Source organism: Elephantulus edwardii, unplaced genomic scaffold, assembly GCF_000299155.1.
Source record: "Elephantulus edwardii isolate Elephantulus edwardi_28Jun2011 unplaced genomic scaffold, EleEdw1.0 scaffold00076, whole genome shotgun sequence".
Lineage (NCBI taxonomy): Eukaryota > Metazoa > Chordata > Mammalia > Macroscelidea > Macroscelididae > Elephantulus > Elephantulus edwardii.
In genome coordinates, this window is record NW_006399826.1 from 3,901,338 (window position 1) to 3,921,532 (window position 20,195).

The 20,195-nt window shown below is 36.3% G+C and overlaps 1 protein-coding gene across 1 annotated transcript in view; it reads right to left on the reverse strand.

The window, feature by feature from the left end:
- RPRD1A (regulation of nuclear pre-mRNA domain containing 1A) overlaps positions 1-20,195 on the reverse strand; it is a 65,806-nt gene that overhangs the window by 24,907 nt on the left and 20,704 nt on the right. The window contains exons 2-6 of the mRNA XM_006889188.1: positions 17,116-17,245; positions 14,489-14,595; positions 14,309-14,406; positions 9,261-9,387; positions 8,978-9,153 (exon numbers count right to left, since the gene is read on the reverse strand). Of these exons, the coding sequence (XP_006889250.1) occupies positions 8,978-9,153; positions 9,261-9,387; positions 14,309-14,406; positions 14,489-14,595; positions 17,116-17,245 (638 nt within the window). The remainder of the gene's footprint in view (positions 1-8,977; positions 9,154-9,260; positions 9,388-14,308; positions 14,407-14,488; positions 14,596-17,115; positions 17,246-20,195) is intronic.

Here is a 20,195-nt window from a genome sequence, read left to right on the forward strand (position 1 = left end):
CTGGGGCCCCAGCCCGCTGCAGGCGGCCCTTTTAACCGCGAGAGACACGACAGCGGACCAGGCCTCTGTTGGGGTTCGCCTCTTGGGTCTCAATTCTTAGGATGATCCCTTTGGGAACGGATAGTGGGCTCCTCGACTAATTGCGTTTCCTGTGTGTGCTGTCATCCAATAAACTTTAGGTGTTATTGAAAAAAAAATTTCAAATGTAAAAAATATTATGGCTTGAATAATCTATACCTTCCTCTCTAAACTGACATCCTTGCTTTTAGCACCTTCAAGTGGTTGACAGTGTATATGCGCCATGCAACGTTTGACTGGTGCTGCTACAGATCTTGATGCTAGATTCAAGCAAAGCAGAATCACTGACTTTAATCTTTTCTCTAAAAATCATAATGCTGCCTATTATTCCAGTTGGAAGCATTTTTAGTTCTCTTGATGCTGAGATGTACTCCATATGCAAGGTTGTAGCTTTCCTTGTTCTGCAGTATGTGCTTCAACGTCATTTTGAGCAAATAAGATTGTCACCTACATCGGCTAAGTGAGGCTTCCTCCCATCCTCATGCCACTTCTTCGTGTATCTGCTCAACATAACATGCTTGCCTACCATGTTAGGAGATTCCTTCTCTGAGCACATAAAAGCAACACACACTGGAGAGGATGGCTAACAACACTGATTTACCCTGTCCCTAATTTTAAACCACAAACTAAACTTTGTTGGGTCGAACGACTGCTTCTTGGTTTATGTACAGGCTTCTCATTGGCATACTAAAGTGTTCTGGAATCTCCATTCTTCTCAAGTTTATCCATAATTTATTATGATTCACACAACTGTGTTTGCATAGCCAACAAAACCCCTTTTGCTAAGTAAACATCTTTCTGGTATCCTCTGGTATTTTCAGCCAAGATCCATCTAACATCAGCAGTGATATCTGAAGTCCACAACCTTTTCTGAAGTCAGCCTGAATTTTGGGCAGATTCAACCATTTTCTAGTAACGAGCAGATTTTACTTGCATGTGGTATTTATGACACTGTTCAGTAACTTCTGCATCCTGTTAGATCACATTTTTGTTCTTTCAGCCCTTCCTGTCCAGTAACTGTCTTCCAAATTTCTTCACATATAAAAGTGAGCATGTTCATGACTTGCAACTGTTTGCTGGGACACCTCAAAAGATATTCCAACAATTTCTGGTGCCTTCCTTTTTAACAATACTTTCAGCGCAGCTTGGACTTTTTTTTTTTTTTAAATAGGTTCTTGATTAGAAATTGTTCCATGGCTGTTTTTTAAAGCACATTCCTTTGTTCTTTTGATGCTTCCTGCATTCTTCAAAATTCTGCCCATAGAAATCTTCTATATTCCAACTCCAGGTTTGAATGTTTTCTTCTTTCAGTTTGACAAATTCCAGTGTGTTTTGTTTTCCAATTCCATGTCTTTTAATAACTGTTTGTATCTCCACTATGTTTGTCCATCTCCTGTACTGTAGTAGTTTGAGGATCATTGTTATACTTGAGGATATGCCTCCACTATTTCAAACACCAGCAGACACCCATGGTGGGCAAGTTTCAATGGTCCTTCCAGATGAAGCAACAGGACTGGACATCCACCTCTGAAATAGGTCCTAAAAACTGTATGAACAGTAGCTCAACTTTGTTCCATACAGTATCTGAAAATAAGTCTTTTGGGTCTTAAAACAATCAAAATTAAACTGGGGAAGAGTTGTCTTCTTGTAGTAGTTATGTGTTGATGAACTTGACTATAACTCACAGCAACCCTATGAACAACGGATCTGAACTTTGCACATCCTTATCCTTATATTCGAGCCCCCAGTTACTGAATCACTGAATCTGTCTTGCTGAGGGTTCTCTTTTGCTAACCCTCTACCTTTTTCTAAAGTTTGGCCTCTCAACATTTCACCATCCTGACCTCTAAGAAGCACCCCAGAGCACTCCCCCCCAGGTACACTTGGTGTTCTTTTGGAAGTCCTTGAGATATTCAGTACTCCTGTAAGATCACAACTCAAAGGCATCAATTGTTCTGTCATCTTTAATGTCTATATTTCACATGTATATCATGTAATTTAAAACATCATGGCTTGAATCTAAGGCATCTGAGTCTTTAAAAAGACATTACTAAAAAAGACTTCATTCCAGCACTCTGGAGAAGTCTCTGGCAGCAAATATTCCCAAAGCAAACAATCAAGAATGCCGATTGTAGAAAAGTTGAAAACATTGACAATGTCAATCCTTTCTTAATCTATAATGATGTTGCCTAATGGTTCAGTGGTAGGATGTTTTGTTGATGATGAGATATAACTCGTGTTTAAGGCTGCAGTCTTTGATCTTCTAAAGCAAGTGTTTCAAGTTCTCACTTTAGGCAAGTATGGTTATACCAACTGTATAATGCTGGTTGCTGAGGCACCACCAATCCTGATGCCACATTCCTCTTCACAAACTCCAGCTTCTTGAATGATTTGTTAAGCATACAGACTGGATAGGTATAGAGAAAGGATACAGCCCTAACACACACTTTCCTCGATTTTAAATCAGGCCGTGTTTCCTTGTTCTGTTCACACAACAGCTTATTGGTCTAGGGAGAGGTTTCACATAGATACAATTAAATATTCTGGGATTCTCAATGTTGTTATGTACCAGAGTTAACTATGACTCATAATGAACCCATCAACAGCTCCAAGCCAGTGAAATACCTTTGCATAGTTAATAGACACCTTTCAGACAGTTTTCAAGTAAGATCCATCTGACATTAGCAATGACATCCTTGATGCCACAACCTCCTGTAAATACAGCTTGAATTTCTGCAAGTTCTCCCTTGACATATTGTTCTAGTTGTTTTTGTAGCATCTTCAGCAAGATTTTACTTGCATGTGATAGTAATGATATTCATTGTTCAATGATATCCACATTCTGCTGGATCACCTTTTTTGGAAATGAGAATACAGATCTCTTCCAATCAACCAGCCACGTGGCTACTTTCCAAATGTCTTGGCACAGACTGGTAAGTGTGTCCAGGCTGCATCAGTTTGCTGAAGGATGTCAAATTGGTTTTGCATCATTTCTTGGGGTCTTATTTTTTTAATCAATGCCTTCAATACTGCTTGGATTTTTCCAAAACTACCATTGACCCTTCATCATATGCTATTTCCTAAATACTTCTACGTCAATCAATTCATTTTGTCAAGCTTACCTTAATAATATGGAGTAAAGCTTTCACTCAATGAAGGAAATCACTCAAGCACCAAAATGAACTAAAAAATTTCTAAATTCTTTTTAAAGTCCTTAAATATGAATGATGGCAAAGTATGTATAAAATGTTAAATGGAGGTAAAGTAAAAAGTGACATATACAATAATCAAAATTGTCTAAAATTATCAAGAAGACCTATACTAAAAAGTGATTTAAAAAAAATTTTTAAAAAGTGATTCAAGAGAAAGTGAAACAAAAGGTATCACTGCTGACATGAAATAGGTATTGACTGGAAGCAGAAAATACAAGGAAAGTTTTCAGCTACATTTTATCAGCTATGCAGTAGCATTTGAACATGTGGATCATAATTAATTAAGGATAATACTACAAAGAATGGGAATTCTAGAACATTTGTGCTCATGTGGAATCTATACATAAATTTTAAGTCTCTGATTCAGAGTAAGTGTATAAAATCTGAGAAAGTATGCAGCAGAGATGTATTTATTTCATCTATATCTGAGCAAAGAATACATGGGAAGAAAATACGGACTTTATAGGAATGTAGTATCAAGATTGCAGAAAAATGCATAAAACATCAGTATGGAAAGAACTCAATGTAAAGGAAAAAGATCTTTACAACTAGACCTATACTATGACAAATGGAAGATTTACTTTCACTTAGATCAACAATCAACACCCATGGAAGCAGTAGTCAAGAAATCACCGGGAAATCTAAAAACCACAATTTAAAATGTTAAAATGCACGAATGTCACTTTAATGATTAAGGTGCACCTTACCTAAGTCATGGTCTTGTCATATGCATGTGAGAGCTGGACAATGAAAAAGATGAAGAGAAATTACTTGAATTGTGATATTAGCAAAGAATATGGACCGCATAGTGGCCTACAAGAATAGCAACAGTGGAGACAGTGCAAGACTCCTCAAAACTTATTATAAATGAAGGTATCCTTGAGAAGAGCACACTCAACAGCAACTAGTACGAACAAAACAAATGGACCAGTGGGACAGAAAAAGGACTCATCCCCATGAATAAGGAGTTCAGTATGGCAGAAATGGTACTTTAAAACAGCTGTAAAATGAGTCCCTGATTAATTATTAATAAATAGTTCTGGGGACATTTTATTAAAAAATCATTTTGAAAATACTAATTTTATGCTACAAATAACAATCAGTTTAATGCAAGTAAAAAATTCTAACTGGACAAACTATTTCATGAAGAAAAACGCAGGAAAATAAGATATGTGTATAAATACAAATTGAAGAGGTACCTTTAAATATATCCAGAATCTGTAAACCCAAAGAAAAAGTTTACTATATAAAGTTAGAGCCAAATAGAAAAAGAATACGAACAGGGAATTTTCATGAGAAACAAAATAGTAAATATATTTAAATGATGGTCAATGAAATCCTGTATATACTATTAAGATAGATGCGTAAAAATTACAAAGATTACCAACTTAGAACAGAAGCAAAGATGTATTTAAAGGTTTTGACATTCACTACCAAATCTAAGTATCACTTTAATTGGACTCAGCTATACTGGGAATAAATTCTGCAAGTATACTATTCAAATCTGTATCATCAAGATGTTCACTATCTGTAATATACAAAACTATCAGCAACACAACACCATAAGAAGGGAGATCATCTTCAACAAATTACACAACAATCATACTAAAAATACTATGCAATCCTTTTCAGAATGAGATAGATGCAAATATACAGACATAAGATTGTGAAAGAAAAATATTGATCCTCTGACATGTTTTCCAAAACTGCTTTGTAGAACATGAGATTCTGATATAATTTCTTCTTTAAAAAGAGAACAAATCATGATTTTCTGTTTCCTACAGACACTGACAATTTGAGAGGCCAATCTAGCTATAAGACACTTCATAAATGTCTATCTTTTAAACAATTTTTCAAATACCTAATTTTAAAATAATGAAAGACATGTTTTTAAAGTATGCTTTCTCATACCAAACGTATTATGAAAAATATCTGAGTACCAAAATTAGACACACTACTGAATATGTAAGCATTTTGTAATTTTATATTGCCTTGTCTCCAAAAAAATATAAAAGTAAAAATATCATTTTAATTCCTCTATTCTTGAATGCCTTCTAATTCATCAGGTTGTGGTGGTTGTCAAGTGCCGTCGAGTATGACTCAGTGACCATATGAACAGATGTGAACCCTGTCCTATCCTGTGCTAACCTCACAATCTGACACACCACCTGTCAATCCACCTGGTTGAGGGTTTCCCTGTCTTCTGATCTGCCTCGACCTTTCCAAGCACAATGTCCTTCTCCAAGGAAGAGCCTCTCCTAGCAACATGCTCACATCTCTGTTCTTTTAACAGCTCATGGGATGTTCAGTGCTCTCCTCCAATACAACTCAATTGTATCAATTTTTCTTTTGTCATTCTTAGTTATTATCCAGCTCTCATATACATAGCAAATGACTAAAAAGACCATGGTCTGAATCAAATGCACCATAGTTCTCAAACATCACTCACTGTTCCTCAGTAATTTGAAGAGGTCGCTGACTGCAAACTTCCCCAATGCAAGTACCTCTCCTGATCACCTGATACCAAGTGTACTGACTGTGGAGCCAAGTAAAATGAATTCACTGACAGTTTCAATCTTTTCTTCATCTATCTTGATATCACATACTGATCCAGTGGTAAGGGTTATAGTTTTCTTTACATCCAGATGCAATCCATGTTTGATCTTCTGCAGAAAGTGCTTCAAGTCCTCCTCACTTTCAGCAAGCAAGGTTGTGTCATCTGCATTCCGAAGGTTATTGATAAGGGATAAGAACTCACGTAAGTAACTTTATGTAGTACTTTCAACTTAATCGTGAAATACGATTCTGAAATTAATTTTTATTGCCCTAAAAAAAATTTACTCGTGGCCTCAGAAACATATTAGTTACTAGCTTCACACAGAGGGACTAGTTATGTACAGATTTTTAAAAAAAATCTATTTCATGGTTTCATTCACTGCAAATACTTTAATAGTGGCCTCCCTAAGAAAATATCCAACTGATGAACTGATTCTTTAAGTTTATTATTTTACTAAAACACTATCACTAATCATGTATCAATATCTGATCAACTTCTAATGATGTTCAAAAATGACCCCAACAATTGAAAACTATGCGAAGCTTACAAAAACTATCCACTAATACGGAAAGTATGAACTCGGAGCTTTCCGACGCAACTTCAAAGTGATACCATCAACTTGCTATAAAAATGTCTAATTGTCTTGAGTAACTTTCACATCTTCAAACAAAGCACTTCCAAGATGGAATTTATACAGAGTTTTGTGGAATAACTTTCAAGTTAAGAGAGAAAACATTTCATGTATGATCAGACACTGGAATGTGTTTGAGTTTGGTGGTGTGCACCCATCGAGTCAAAACTGAAGCATAGCTGACCCTAAAATGGGTTTTCAGAGGCAGTAAATCACGTGGGAGGAGACTGCCCATCTTTCTCTCGTGGAGCAGATGGTGGAGTTGCACCATATACCTATGTGCTGCCAGCATGATTCCTTACTACTAAGCCACCAGAGCTTCCCTATAAAAATACTTCCTGTAAAAAAATTGTTTAAACATAATTTGGTGGTTTCTTTAAAGTACAATACAATCTAGTGGGGTTCAACAACACTAAAATTTCTAGATCACTTTAATACAGTGATTACATGTGAACAAAGAAGGAGAAAGGATTGGATGGAGAGGCCTTTAGTTTTTGATATAATCTTTATCAGTTTATGTAAAAACCGGCACAATTAGGTCTTTTTGATGTAGAGCATTAATCTGACTCTGGAGGTAGATTCCCTGGGTTTTTTGTGTTTGTGGGTACATTATTTGTTCTCCTCATGCTTGCATTTCCTTATCTGTAAAATAGGGATAATACTAATTCCTACAGTAAAGGACTGGGGTTAAGATTAATTGACCTATTACACGCAAAGAACTTAGAACAGTACCTGACACATGGTAAATGTTATTATCAGAGTCTCACTATTATCTAAGATCATGATCAACAATGAAATCTGAGTGGAAGGCATTAGAGGAACTGGGAAATAAATGTGTTGGTGGTTATATCTGCTCTACGTCTACACTTAACATGGTATATGTAAATTCTCTATACTTATACTCAGTGATTTAAGTGAGTTGAGTCACAAGTAAGGAAGCAAAACAGAGCAGAGGAATAAAGTTGCAATCTTCAATTTTCAAAAACAAGAGACAATACAAGATTTGGAGTTTGATATTTATTTTTAGCAGGAAAAAATATGCTAATGGATGATGGCATCATTAGAAGATACGCCCATGTCCAATACCTGAAACAGAAGCTCAACAAAAGTTAAAGAAATCATTTCAAGACTAAAGACAAAAATCTGTATATGGCATTACTTACCCTTAATTCTGTTAATAAAACAAATAATAAGACTGATGTTCTATCAGGAGACCAAACTCTGGCAAGTTAATAATCAAATTTGTCTTGTAAACAAATCTATCTTTTTTCATAGAGGGGACAACTCCTCCACGGATGCCAACCTCTCTTCCCTGTGGGCCTATGCTGTATGTGAGCAGAGGAGAAAGTAAGAACACGAAGCACTACAAGAATAGCTGAAAATGGGGGGTGGGAGGGTTGGGTTCTGTTGCTGATACTGAAGGAATACTGCTGATACTGCTTTCACTGGTAGAACAATTCAATCTAAGCATCACCTCTGGTACAATTAGAGACTGCTGACTCTAGAACTAATCAATAATGAATAAAAGCAATTTAATGGAGGTAGTATCATGGCACATCTACAAATTTACTGTCTATGAATAAAGGGATCCAAACAAATTACAAATTATCTTATATAGAATAAGATATTTCTACAACTGTTAACAATTTAAACAAGAATTAGTTAATGGAAAGACTTTTTTAAAAAGGACCAAATATGGTTCATCCAAGGGAGCTCAGGTGGCTTAGAGGTAAGGAGTTGCATGCCAACCTAAAGGTATGCCATTCACCACTAGCTACACCACAGGAGAAAGATGAGCAAATTTCCTTCTGTGCAATTTACTGCCTCTGAAAAAGTACATAACAACAACATGATTCCCCCCCAACAATGTGTGCTCTACTTGAACATGAATGCTGCTTCTTTAATTTTTTAATCCCCTGCATTCTCAGACATCCACAACATCAATACTCAAATTAGAAAACAGCAATGACTCAGTCAAGGGTGTATGTGAGTCACAGGAAGACTATTAAGGTGCACTACGACAGTATTTGAAGATTACTCTAGCAGCAAAACCAATGAATTATTAAGAGGAAAGGAAGATTGGCATATTCACAACAAATTCAATGCTCCAAAAAATCTTTTAATGTTTTAACATTTTATCTAAAAAAGTATTAAAATTAGGATAGGGATTAATCTATTAACAATTTACTGCAATTACCATCTGAATTTATATCAATTGCTATTTAACATTTTACGATTAGGGCTTAAGATAAATTATCATTATATGGAAGTCTATCTGAATAATTTTAAAATGTTAACCTTTCAGGTTATTCCTAATTTCTGAGTTTACTCTGGGAGGTTCAAATAGGAAATCCACTGATGCAAGAAGCTTACCTGGGCCACATCTGAAAAAGTCTATGTACAACAGAATGAAAAATGTGAAGCGTATTAAGATATATTAAAATTTCTACTAAAAAAAATAAATAAATAAGGATCAAAGAAGGAAAAGGTCATACGCACTTCCAATTTATGCTCTTTCTCAGCAAGGGCTTCCTTTTGACAACGAAGAAAATCTGACAGCATGCGGGTGAGCTGTCTCCTATCATCTATCTCTGCAGCCAATCTGCCATTGTAATCTGCCAGCAACATACAGGCATCCTCAACCATTTTAGAAAGCCTTTCACCAGATTCCTTGTCTAAACAAAGCACAAAACAGTAAACTGTTACACAACAAAAACAATGCCATATGCTTTTCCCTCATCCCCACTTCACAAAGCCTTCTGATGATATTCTCTGCTCTTACCTGTTATTTTATCTAGTAGGGATACTTCCTGGACTTCAACAGGCAGTGAAGCGATCCGCTGATGAACTGCTGCATCACCTGAAGCGGCATTCTCTAGATCTTGTAATGCTCTAACGAGATCTAGAGTCTAAAAAGTTATAAAACTTTAGAACCAAATCAATACATTAAAACAGGAACAAAAACTTAAAATATTACTCTATTGTTTAATCCTAATGGATTCTTCTTTAGCTCAAAGTTTCAAATATAACCTCTTTTATATATCAGTCCATTTCTTTTAGGAAGCTACAATATACTAGGTGTAGGAAATATAAACAAATTAAGTCCCTAGGCGTTGAGACCTCCCCAGGCCCTTCAGGAGAGGCCTGATCTTACACTGAAAAGTCAAGATCTTGTTCATAGTGACTCAAGTGGGCTTCAGTGTTTGTCACTGATCCAATAACATTTATCTTAGAAGAAAACTCTGATGTGATTATCCTCACTTACCCAATAAATTCAATCTTCGACAAAAACTGATGATTCTTTCTTCCTCATCAGTGGTGGTTGTTGTTATTGTTAAGTGTCATCGAGTTGAGTACGACTCACAGTGACCCTATTAATAAAAGCTCTGAGCCTAGTCCTATCCTGTGTCATCCTCACACTTCATGACACACAAGAGCCCATCACAGCAGTCACCATGTCAATCCACACAGTCACTGTGTCAATCTTCCTCTCCTTCACCGACCCTCCATCCTTCCCAACATCATGTCCCTCTCCAAGGAACAGGACCTCTTAGTCCAAAGTATACTAGATGGATATAAAGTCACAGTTTTAGATAGTAGTAATAGGTTGTATATCATCCTTCAAGTTCTCTTCATGAAGGAGGGAGCCCTACTCCATCCCTTTGTGGTTTCATGCAGTGGGTCTGGATTCAATTCATTTAGTTCCCCAACTCCTATTTTAGTTCTTGTTATTCTACAGAATATTATTGTCCAGTGATTTAATGTCTACATAACATGACAACAACATTCAACAGAAACCAGGCTTTGTCCAGGTATACGGAGTTATGTGTTCCTCTGTATGTACCATTTTCTAGCCCATGGAGAGATTCCTTGTTCACTACACTTTTGCTTATATTAGTTACACCTTTGTTTTCGCCTTTTAAATTGTATCTGTTCCTCCTGAATGTTTGAAACAAAAGAGGGAGGCTTAAAAACTCAAAAGTTCATTTTTTAAAAAATTCTAAATGTCTAAAACTCCTTTGATGATTTTATAAATGCTATATTGTTATAAAACCTACCAAGGTATGAGGGATTAAGATAATGATTCTATGCTCTGCTGGAGAAGGAGGGGGCAATCCCCTACTGTACCAGTCAGATCTGATTTGACGGGACATAAAAATAATACAATAAAAATTAAAAAAAAAGATAATGATTCTAATCTGTATTAATTTCCAAAGAACTACAAGTTTCTATGTACTTCCAGAGAACAGTATGGATATATACTTGTCACTCTAAAACCCCCTTTTGTCTTTTTCATATTTAACAGCAAAAGAACTTAAAGGAATAAAATTTATACTTATATAAAAGTCTTATTTAGTAATTTCTTAAAAGGAAATGAATGCTTAATATACACAGTATGTTAAACATTGAGTAATTTAATTACAAAAGAGATGCTCACGTAGTTTCTTTCTTGCACTTAAAATTATAATAATATCAATTTACAAAAATACCATACTTCACCAAGAAAAGATATTCAGGCAGCAAAGAAATACATGAACAGATGCACACAATCATTAGTCATTAGAGATTAAAAGTAAAACAATGAGAAACAACCTCATCCCAGCAATAATTAAAAAAACAAAATGCAAACCATGAAAATAACAAATGCTCATAAGGGCATGAGGAGACTGAAACTGCTGATGGGTTTGTGAAATGGTAGTCACTGTGGACAAATCTATAATACTCCTTTAAAAAGTGACAGGAAAAAAATAAATGATTCAGCAACTCCACTTATAGGTACAAATCAGAGAAACAGAGAGTCATGGCACAGATACACGTACACCTAATGTTGCACACTGCAACATTATTCACAATAGCAAAATGATGGAAACAATTCAAATGCTTGTCAACAGATAAACAGATGCACACACTCTACTAAATAAGCTCAATGATGTTGTTATGTGCTGTCAAGCTTCCTGTAACACACTGGGATCCTATGTATAAAAAGCTCTGAATCCTGCCCTGTCCTGAGCCAGTCTCACTGACTCCAACATACCTACTCCCATTGCCCCAGTTACTGTATCAATCCATCTCTTCTAGGGTATTCCTTTCCTGCAATGTCCCTCCACCCTTCCGAGAATAATGTCCCTCTCCAAGGATCAGTCCCTCCTGTCCATATGCCCAAAGTATGTGGGATGGAGCTTCAAAATCCTAGCCTCCAAGGAGAAACTTGATTTCACCCTCTCCAAGAAAGTTCTGTTTGTTTTCTTGGCAGTCCATGGTAGGTTAAGATCTTCTCCAGCACAATGCAAAGGAATCAATTCTTTTTCTGTCCTCATTAAGTCACTGTTCAGCTCTCTGATGCACAGCAAGTAACTGTGATGACCATGACCTGGATGAGGTGTACCTTAGTCTCTAAACTGACATCATTGCTTCTCAGTACTCTGGAAAGGCCCCTGACAACTGATCTACCTAATGCAATTAGTTTTTTTATTTCCCAACTTCTAGTGTTAAAGAGTATTGATTGTGGAGCCGAGCAAGCTTTAATTGCTAACAACCTCAATCTTTTCTCCATCTATCATGGTGCTGTCAACTGGCCCAGTACTGAGAATCTTTGTCTTCTTGATGTTGAGCTTCAATCTATATTGAAGGCTAGAGTCCCTGACCTTCTGCAGCAAGTGCTTCAGGTCCTCCTGAGTTTCAGTAAGCAAGGTTGTGTCATCTCCATAACATAGGTTGTTAATGAGTCTTCTTCCAATCCTAATACTACATTTCTCCTCATAAAGCTAGCCTCCTGAATGATCTGCTCTGTGTATAGGTTGAAAAGGTATGAAGACAGGACTCATGCCTGACACACTCCTTTCCTGATTTTGAACCATGCAGCTTCCCTTTTCTATTCAGAGGACTACTTCCTGGTCCAAGTATAGGTTTCACATAAGTAAAATCAAGTGGGATTCCCATTCTCCTCAGGTTAGCCACAATTTGTTGTAATCAACACAGTCAAACGCCTTTGCACAGTCAACGAAACACAAATAGATATCTCTCTGGTACTCTTTTCTTTCTGCCAAGATCTATCTGACATTGAAGATAATGTCTCTAGTGCCATAGCCTCTCCTACACCCAGCTTGTATTTCTGGTAGTTCTCTCTCAATGTATCGTTCCAGTTGTTTCTGGATAATCTTCAGCAGGATTTTGCTTGTGTGTGATATGAGTAATATTTTACAGTAATTTCTACACTCTGTAGGTAATCTTTTTTTTGAAATAAGAATAAATATGGCTCTCTTCCAGTCAGTTGGCCAAGTGGTTGTCCTCCAGATTTCTTGGCACAACTTCGTGAGCACATCCAGCACAGCATCTGGTTGCTGAATTATGTCAACTGGTATGCCATCAATTCCTGGGATTTAATTTTTTTCAAGTCTTTCAGAGCAGCCTGAACTTCCTCCTTTCATCACAACTGCCTCTTGATCATATGTTATTTTTTTAAATTCTTTGTCAGCCAATTATTTTTGGTACAGTTACTCTGTATACTCCATCTTCTTTTAATACTTCTTGGATCATTCAATATTCTGCCCATAGCATCCTTAAGTATTGCAACTCAGGCTTGAATTTATGCTTTAGTTTTTTCAGCCTAAGAAATGTGGAGTTAAGTTTGGCGCTTTTGATTTTCAGGCTCTGGTTCTTTGCACATTATAACAGTTTGCTTTGTCTTCTCATGCTGCCCTTTGAAATCTTTTGTTCTTCTCCTTAATTTCTCAATCTCTTCCCTTTGCTTTGGCTTCTCGGTGCTCTAGTGCAATATTCAGGCTCTAAGCCCAATAAATAGAACAGTATAAACTTTAAAGGATAATGAAGAATCTGATACATCTCAAAACAAGAATGAACCTGGAGATCTTCATATTGAGTGAAATAAGTCAATCACAAAAGACAAATGTTATGTAAGACCATTACTTTTTTTTTGTTTTTTTTCTATAATTATATTTTATTAATTTTCATAAACATTTACAGAGATTTTGGGTTTCCATTCATTCATTGTTGCACTATTCTCTCTACCCTCCTTCCAGTTTGTTCTTGATAAGACCACTACTGTTTATTTGTTTGTTTTTAAATCAAGCATCAGTCCAAACACCTGCCTCATGGACCATATGAACCAAGAGCTTCCACTCGCCTGAGGCCAGAGGAACCAGGGCACGGCTCCCATTATCAGCTGCTCTGATTGGGATCATAATGGAAGGTCCTAGACAGAGTGGAAGGAAAACGCAACAACTTTTACATAATGAACACAATCAGACTTACTGGCTTATAAAGACCAGTGGAACCTCTGATGACTCTAGACCTTAAACATCCTTTAAACCTGGAACTTAACCTACTCATCAATTAATAACACACTGATACAGTAAACAGTGACACCTCTGAGAAACACATTCCTTACAATAATTAACCATACGAGACCAATAGAGCAGCATTTGTCTCAAATGTTCAGAAGTATAAAAGGCAGGAAAGAGTAGGAAGACAGTCAAACAGAAATGGGAAAACAGGGAAGACGCGGGCAGAATGCCTAACAGTGAGGAGAGTGCAGCTACTGTCATGTGAACAAGATGTGCATAAACTGCTGAATGGAAAATTAATTTCTTTTGTAAATTTTCACCTAAGCCACAATAAAATGTCAAAATTAATAAGGCTCAGAGGCCACAAAAAGTTTAACAAAATTCTTTTAATAAAATAATTCTTGTAAAAATTCTTTTACCTGGGGGTGGGTAGGGAGAATAGTGCAACAATGAATGACTGGAAACCTAAGTCTCTATAAACTTTCATTAAAATTAATTAAAAAAAAATTTTTTTTAATTCTTTTACCTGTGGTGGTTCACTTGGAGATCCCAGGGAAGAACAGTTCTCACTTTCATCTATCTTTATCTGTTCATAAGTTCGCTTCCTAGGTTTCTTATCACCATCTGAAATGAAAGAATATTTACATTTAAAGGAAAGAACCTATTTATTAAAGAAATTAATTTTTTTAAAAACCTGCATACTTACACAGAGCTTGCTTAAGTTGGTCTAGTACATCATTTTCATAAACAGATCTTTCTTCCCAGATAGATAAAACTCTTCCAAGATGTTTCTTACAACTTTCATCAGTTTCACTAAAGAAAAAGCCAAACTATTAAAAGGGCAAATATATATATATATGTATATTACTATTTAAAAGGTAGTGGTCTGAAAGGACCAGGTGATAGTGGGCATGGATCAATGGTCATTAATTTTATAAAACAGAATGTATGGGAATGACTGTATGAAACACAATGTGAAGAGGGAATGTGTGAAACAATGTATATGAATGCAACACTATGTATAGAAATTTTGTATCCAAATCAATATAAAATAAAAAAATAATAATTTTTAAAAGGTAATGGTAAAAACAAAAAAAGGTAATGGTGATTTTTAAATATAATCAGTCATTCATTTGCTGGGGAAAACTATCCAAATGTTAACTCTGTGGTAAGCAGTTAAAGGGTGAAGTGATCAAGACATAATCACTTCTGACTTTCTTTAAAGAACTCATTGTTGCTGTGTATAGTTGAGTTGGAACAAACCCACAGCCGACCCTCCAGTGGATTTTCAGAGGCAGTAAATTGTATGGGAAGAGATGGCTCTTCTTTCTCCCACAGGGCAGCTTCCAGATTTGAACTGTGTACCTCTTTAATGGCAGTGCAATCTTTTTGCAGTAAGCTACCAGAGCTCCCTAAAGAAATCATATTTCAGGGGAGCTCTGGTGGCCTAGTGGCAAGACGCTGCACTGCAATCCCAGAGGTACGCGGTTCAAATCCACCAGATGCTCTGCTGAAGAAGGAGGGTGCAATCTCCTTCTGTACCAGTCAGATCTGATTTGATGGTACACGTAAAAATAATACAATTTAAAAAAATTAAAAAGAAATCATATTTCAAAAAATTCCAATTCACCATCAAAGTGTTAGGACTTGCTTTGGGGAGTTTTCAAATTTAATGGGGGCAGGAGTGGCATCTACTTCCTAAACAACATGTCTCCAGAAACTCTATGAACTTTGATAAATGTCGATAGTTGTAGAGGGGCTTCAAGCCTTTTGTTCATGGGGTCACTATAAGTTGTGCTCAACTCAAGGCAATCAACAACAACAACGTCAGGGTAAAGAAAGCTTTCTAATTGGTGATTTATTAATTCATTCAACAAATACTGAATGGATCAAAACATCATCCATGAAGCTGAGGACACAAATGAAGCTTTATGGAAGCTGTTATTTATAAATAGCTTAAAAGAAAACAGGTCTTACTGTAGGACACAAAGGAGATACTCAGCCTTGCTTAAAATAGATCAGAAGTTTTCTTTGAGGAAATAATACTTAATCTGAGTTGTGACAATTTGGATACACAAGGAAATGGGAAAGAAGAACTATTCTCAACCACTTCCTATCTCCTTCACTACTACCTCCATGGAAGTCATCACTATTATGTCTTGCTTAAATTATGACAAATCTCACAATCCTTTGCCCTCTTCCTTTCCAGCCTGGTCCCAATGCTCTGCCCCCGCCTCCTCCCCTGCAAAGAAGGGAGGCGAGAAGAAGAAAGGCCATTCAGCCATCAACGAAGTAGTGACCAGCAAGCACACCATCAATATTCAAAAGCACATCCATGGAGTGGGATTTAAGAGGCATGCCCCTTGGGCATTCAAAGAGATCCGGAAATTTGCAATGAAGGTTGGAACTCCTGATGTTTGCACTGATACCAGGCTTAACAAAGCTGTCTGGGTCAAAGGAATAAAGAATATCCCATACTGCATATATGTATGGTTGTCGAGAAAACATAAAGAGGATTAAGATTCCCCAAACAAGTTGTATACACTGGTTACCTATGTACCTATCACCACTTTAAAAAATCTATATACTGTCAATGTGGATGCAAACTAATAGCCAATTATCAAAGTGATAAAACTATGTAAAAAAAAAATTATGACAAATCATCTCACCAGTTTCCAGCTTTTACTCTTTCATTTGATGATCTACAAAGCATGCTGGTAATGTAAATTAGACCTTGATGCTCTCCAACTTCTAAGAACTACCTAGTCTATGAAAAATAAACCCCCAAACTCATGCCTGAGACCAGGAAGCTGCCATAATGGTTACCTTTCCATCCATACTGTATGAAAAGTATGAAAGGGGACTAAGTTTCTCTAAGAACACTGGTTGAAGAATGAAAGCTTTTAAAGTACACAGATTTTTCAATACAGTCATATACTTCAATATTCTTAATTAACAATAAATTAAGTCATTCTGGCAGGCAATTATTTCCTCTAAAATAATTATTTCTTCCTAAAGGAAAGCTGTGCCTCAACTGAGTATTCCAAATGTCCAATTTATCAGTTCACAGTTTTTTCTCACAATGTTATCAAACAAAATGTATATGAATAAAAAACAAATATGATCCGTAAACTCTCATTCAAATAAATAACTTTTTTCTTCATAGAATGCACTTAATAGAGTTACAAATGTCATTCATAAGCAGGTCTTTTAAAATGAAAGTCTCAAAGAAATACATTCTGTTTTTATATTGTAATAGCTTAAGACAAATTTTAGCGAAGGACTTAATATGTATTTAAACAGATTATAGAGTATTCAAAACAATCATCTTACCTTGAAACATGCTTAAAAGCCTCCACTATAACGGGTGCAAAATCTTTTGTAAACTCCGGCCCCTTCCTTTTGCTGTTCTGAATGACATCATTGGCTAGGTAGAGAAAAGTTAGCTTCCTATTTGGCTTGGCTGAGGGGGAAAAAAAAATACACAAACAAAACTTAAATCTGTATCTACTTAAAATATCCTCTCTTGAATAAACTTTCTTAACGCCCAAATTAAGATGTTTAAGAATGACAATTACTTCTATTTATCATGTTCAAGTCTACTTTCCCATTTTACTGGCAAAATTATATAAAGTTGCTGCTGTGAGTCAGAACCTACCCACAGCTGACCCTCTAATGGGTTTTCAGAGGCAGTAAATGTCACTGAAGGAAACTTCCCATCTAGCTCCCAAAGAGCAGCTGGTGGATTCAAACCACATCTTTCAAGCTGGCAGCACAGCTCCTTACCACTAGGCCTCTACAGCTCCCTACTCACAAGATGACCACGGCTCTAATTTCTGCAGACAATTATGTGAGAAAAATAAGAGAATCAAATATACAAGCGGAGATCAGTGATACCTTTCTCTTCGGCAGTTTTATTAAATCAACCAAACTATGCATCACCCTAGATTGCTAGCCTTATCTCCACCCCTAAAATAGAGAGTAAACTTTGATACTGATATGCAGGTTTGGTTCCACATCATTCAAATAAGTGAACACTGCATTTAGGTGAGTCAAACAAATATTTTGGTTTCACAGAACATATATATAGAAGGGATGTATGTTTAAACTATACTGCACTCTATCCAAGGAGCCCTGAAGGTGCAGTCCATTACATTACGGGTTGCTAACTGGAAAGTCAGTAGTTTGAATCCATCAGCCACTATGTATGTTTAAACTATACTGCACTCTATCCAAGGAGCCCTGAAGGTGCAGTCCATTACATTATGGGTTGCTAACTGGAAAGTCAGTAGTTTGAATCCATCAGCCACTATGCTAATAAGGGGGGGGGGGGGCTGAGCCAATCTCCCTCCCACGGAGATTTATATTCTCGAATGGATGACAGAATAAAAAGAAAAGCCATATACAATAAGCAGTTAATCAGAAAATGTAACTAACAGCATCCATGAATGGTAATGAATGTTCTAAACAAAAATGTTTATAAATTTTTAGGGAGCTCTGGTGGCCTAGTGGTAAGATGCTGCACTGCAATCCCAGAGGTACATGGTTCAAATCCACCAGATGCTCTGCTGGAGGAGGGGCAATCTCCTCCTGTACCAGTCAGATCTGATTTGACGGTACACGTAAAAATAATACAATAAAAATTTTTAAAAAACTTTGTAAATTTTTAAAAAATCAATTCTTTATAAACCTTCAAATTTTTAAACCATCAAGAAAAAAAGTATTTTATATGTGTGTGTGTGTGTATATATATATATAAATTTACATCCTCTCAGAAAGCCAATGGAAATAACCCTGAGTCAGAACCAAGTAGATGGTAGTAGGCTTTGGCAGTTTAGAACACATGCAATAACACAAACAAGACAGAGACTTTAAGTGAGCACATGCTACTGGAAAAATGGTACCCAGAGACTCAACACAGGGTCAATACAAATCTCCAACTTCTGCATATAAAATACTGACTACCTGCTAAGGACAATGAAGTGAAGCATATCCTATGTTTATATACTAATGCTTATGTAAACATCCATCTCTATGACTTTATATATATACAAAATTTCATCACAACAATTACCAACTATATAAAAATATGGTCACTTAAAGTAAGATGGCATATGATAATGCTGTAAAGATAGTACACCAAATATCAAATGGAATGTTTTACTACTCATATATATTCAAAATCAATTATTAACTATTGTGAAACAAGAGGGAAAAAGAGAATCCCCCTTTAGGTTACATTTTTTTCCAGAGGGATGAAAAGCATAAAACTGTCCAAATGGTGTTCCTTTCATTCACACTCTTGGCAAAGCAAACAATGATTGTATAAACAAGAATACTTACTGCATATGCAATAAGTATTTTTAAAATATTTCTTAAATTCACAAGTCACTACTACTCTCTTAAAAGCAATTTAGAAGAAAAAATAACCTTAGGATAACTTCTAAAATAATACCTTTGGAAACTTAAAAAATTTAAAATTTCAAAATATGTTTCCCAGCGTATTCCAAAAGACAAATCCTGTACCAAGAAATGCGTGAACACCAAGCTATTATTTTCCTCTTCTTCCTTGTGGAAACCAGGCTGAAACACAAAAATTAACTAGAAATCACAATTTACAACCTTCCTCAAATTTTTTGGGGAGCCAGGCAGGAGAACTATTTTCCTGTAAACCTATGTTAACTTGTACACAAAGTACATAATAAATCTATGAAACTAGCAATAATAGAATAAGCGCTGGGTTTAAAGCACTCTGCTGCCAACCAAAACAGTGGTAGTCTGACCTCGTAGCATACTCTGCTACAGTAAGATGTGCCAGTGTGCAAGCTTAGAGATTACACTCTGAGAAACCATCAGTTAGTCCCACTCTATACTAAAGAATTATAGGGAGCTCTGTGAATATGGAGCTGCGTTTCCAACACAAAAGCAGGCAAGTCAAATCCAGCAGTAGCTCTGTGGGAGAAATATAAGCCATCGTCTCCTGTATGATTTACAGCATCTGAAAACCCACTGGAGAGACAACTGAGTCACATAACAACAGCAACATCTAATTACAATGCTTAAAGACCATATCACTGTACCAAAAGGAATTGGCAGACACAGAAGAATTTAATGAAACAACATATGAGCAAGAGCCTATGGTGATGAAGGAAGAAGTTCAGGCTGCTATGAAGGAAATAGGAAAAAATAAGGCCCCCGGAATAGATGGTATACCAATGGACACATTTCAGCTAACAGATGCTGCCCTGGATGTGCTCACCAAGTTGTGCCAAGAAATCTGGAGAACAACCACTTGGCCAACTGACTGGAAGAGATTTTTGTTCCCATTCCAAAGAAGGGTGACCCAACAGAGTGTGGAAACTATAGAACAATCTCATTGATTTCACATGCAAGCAAGATTCTACTGAAGATTA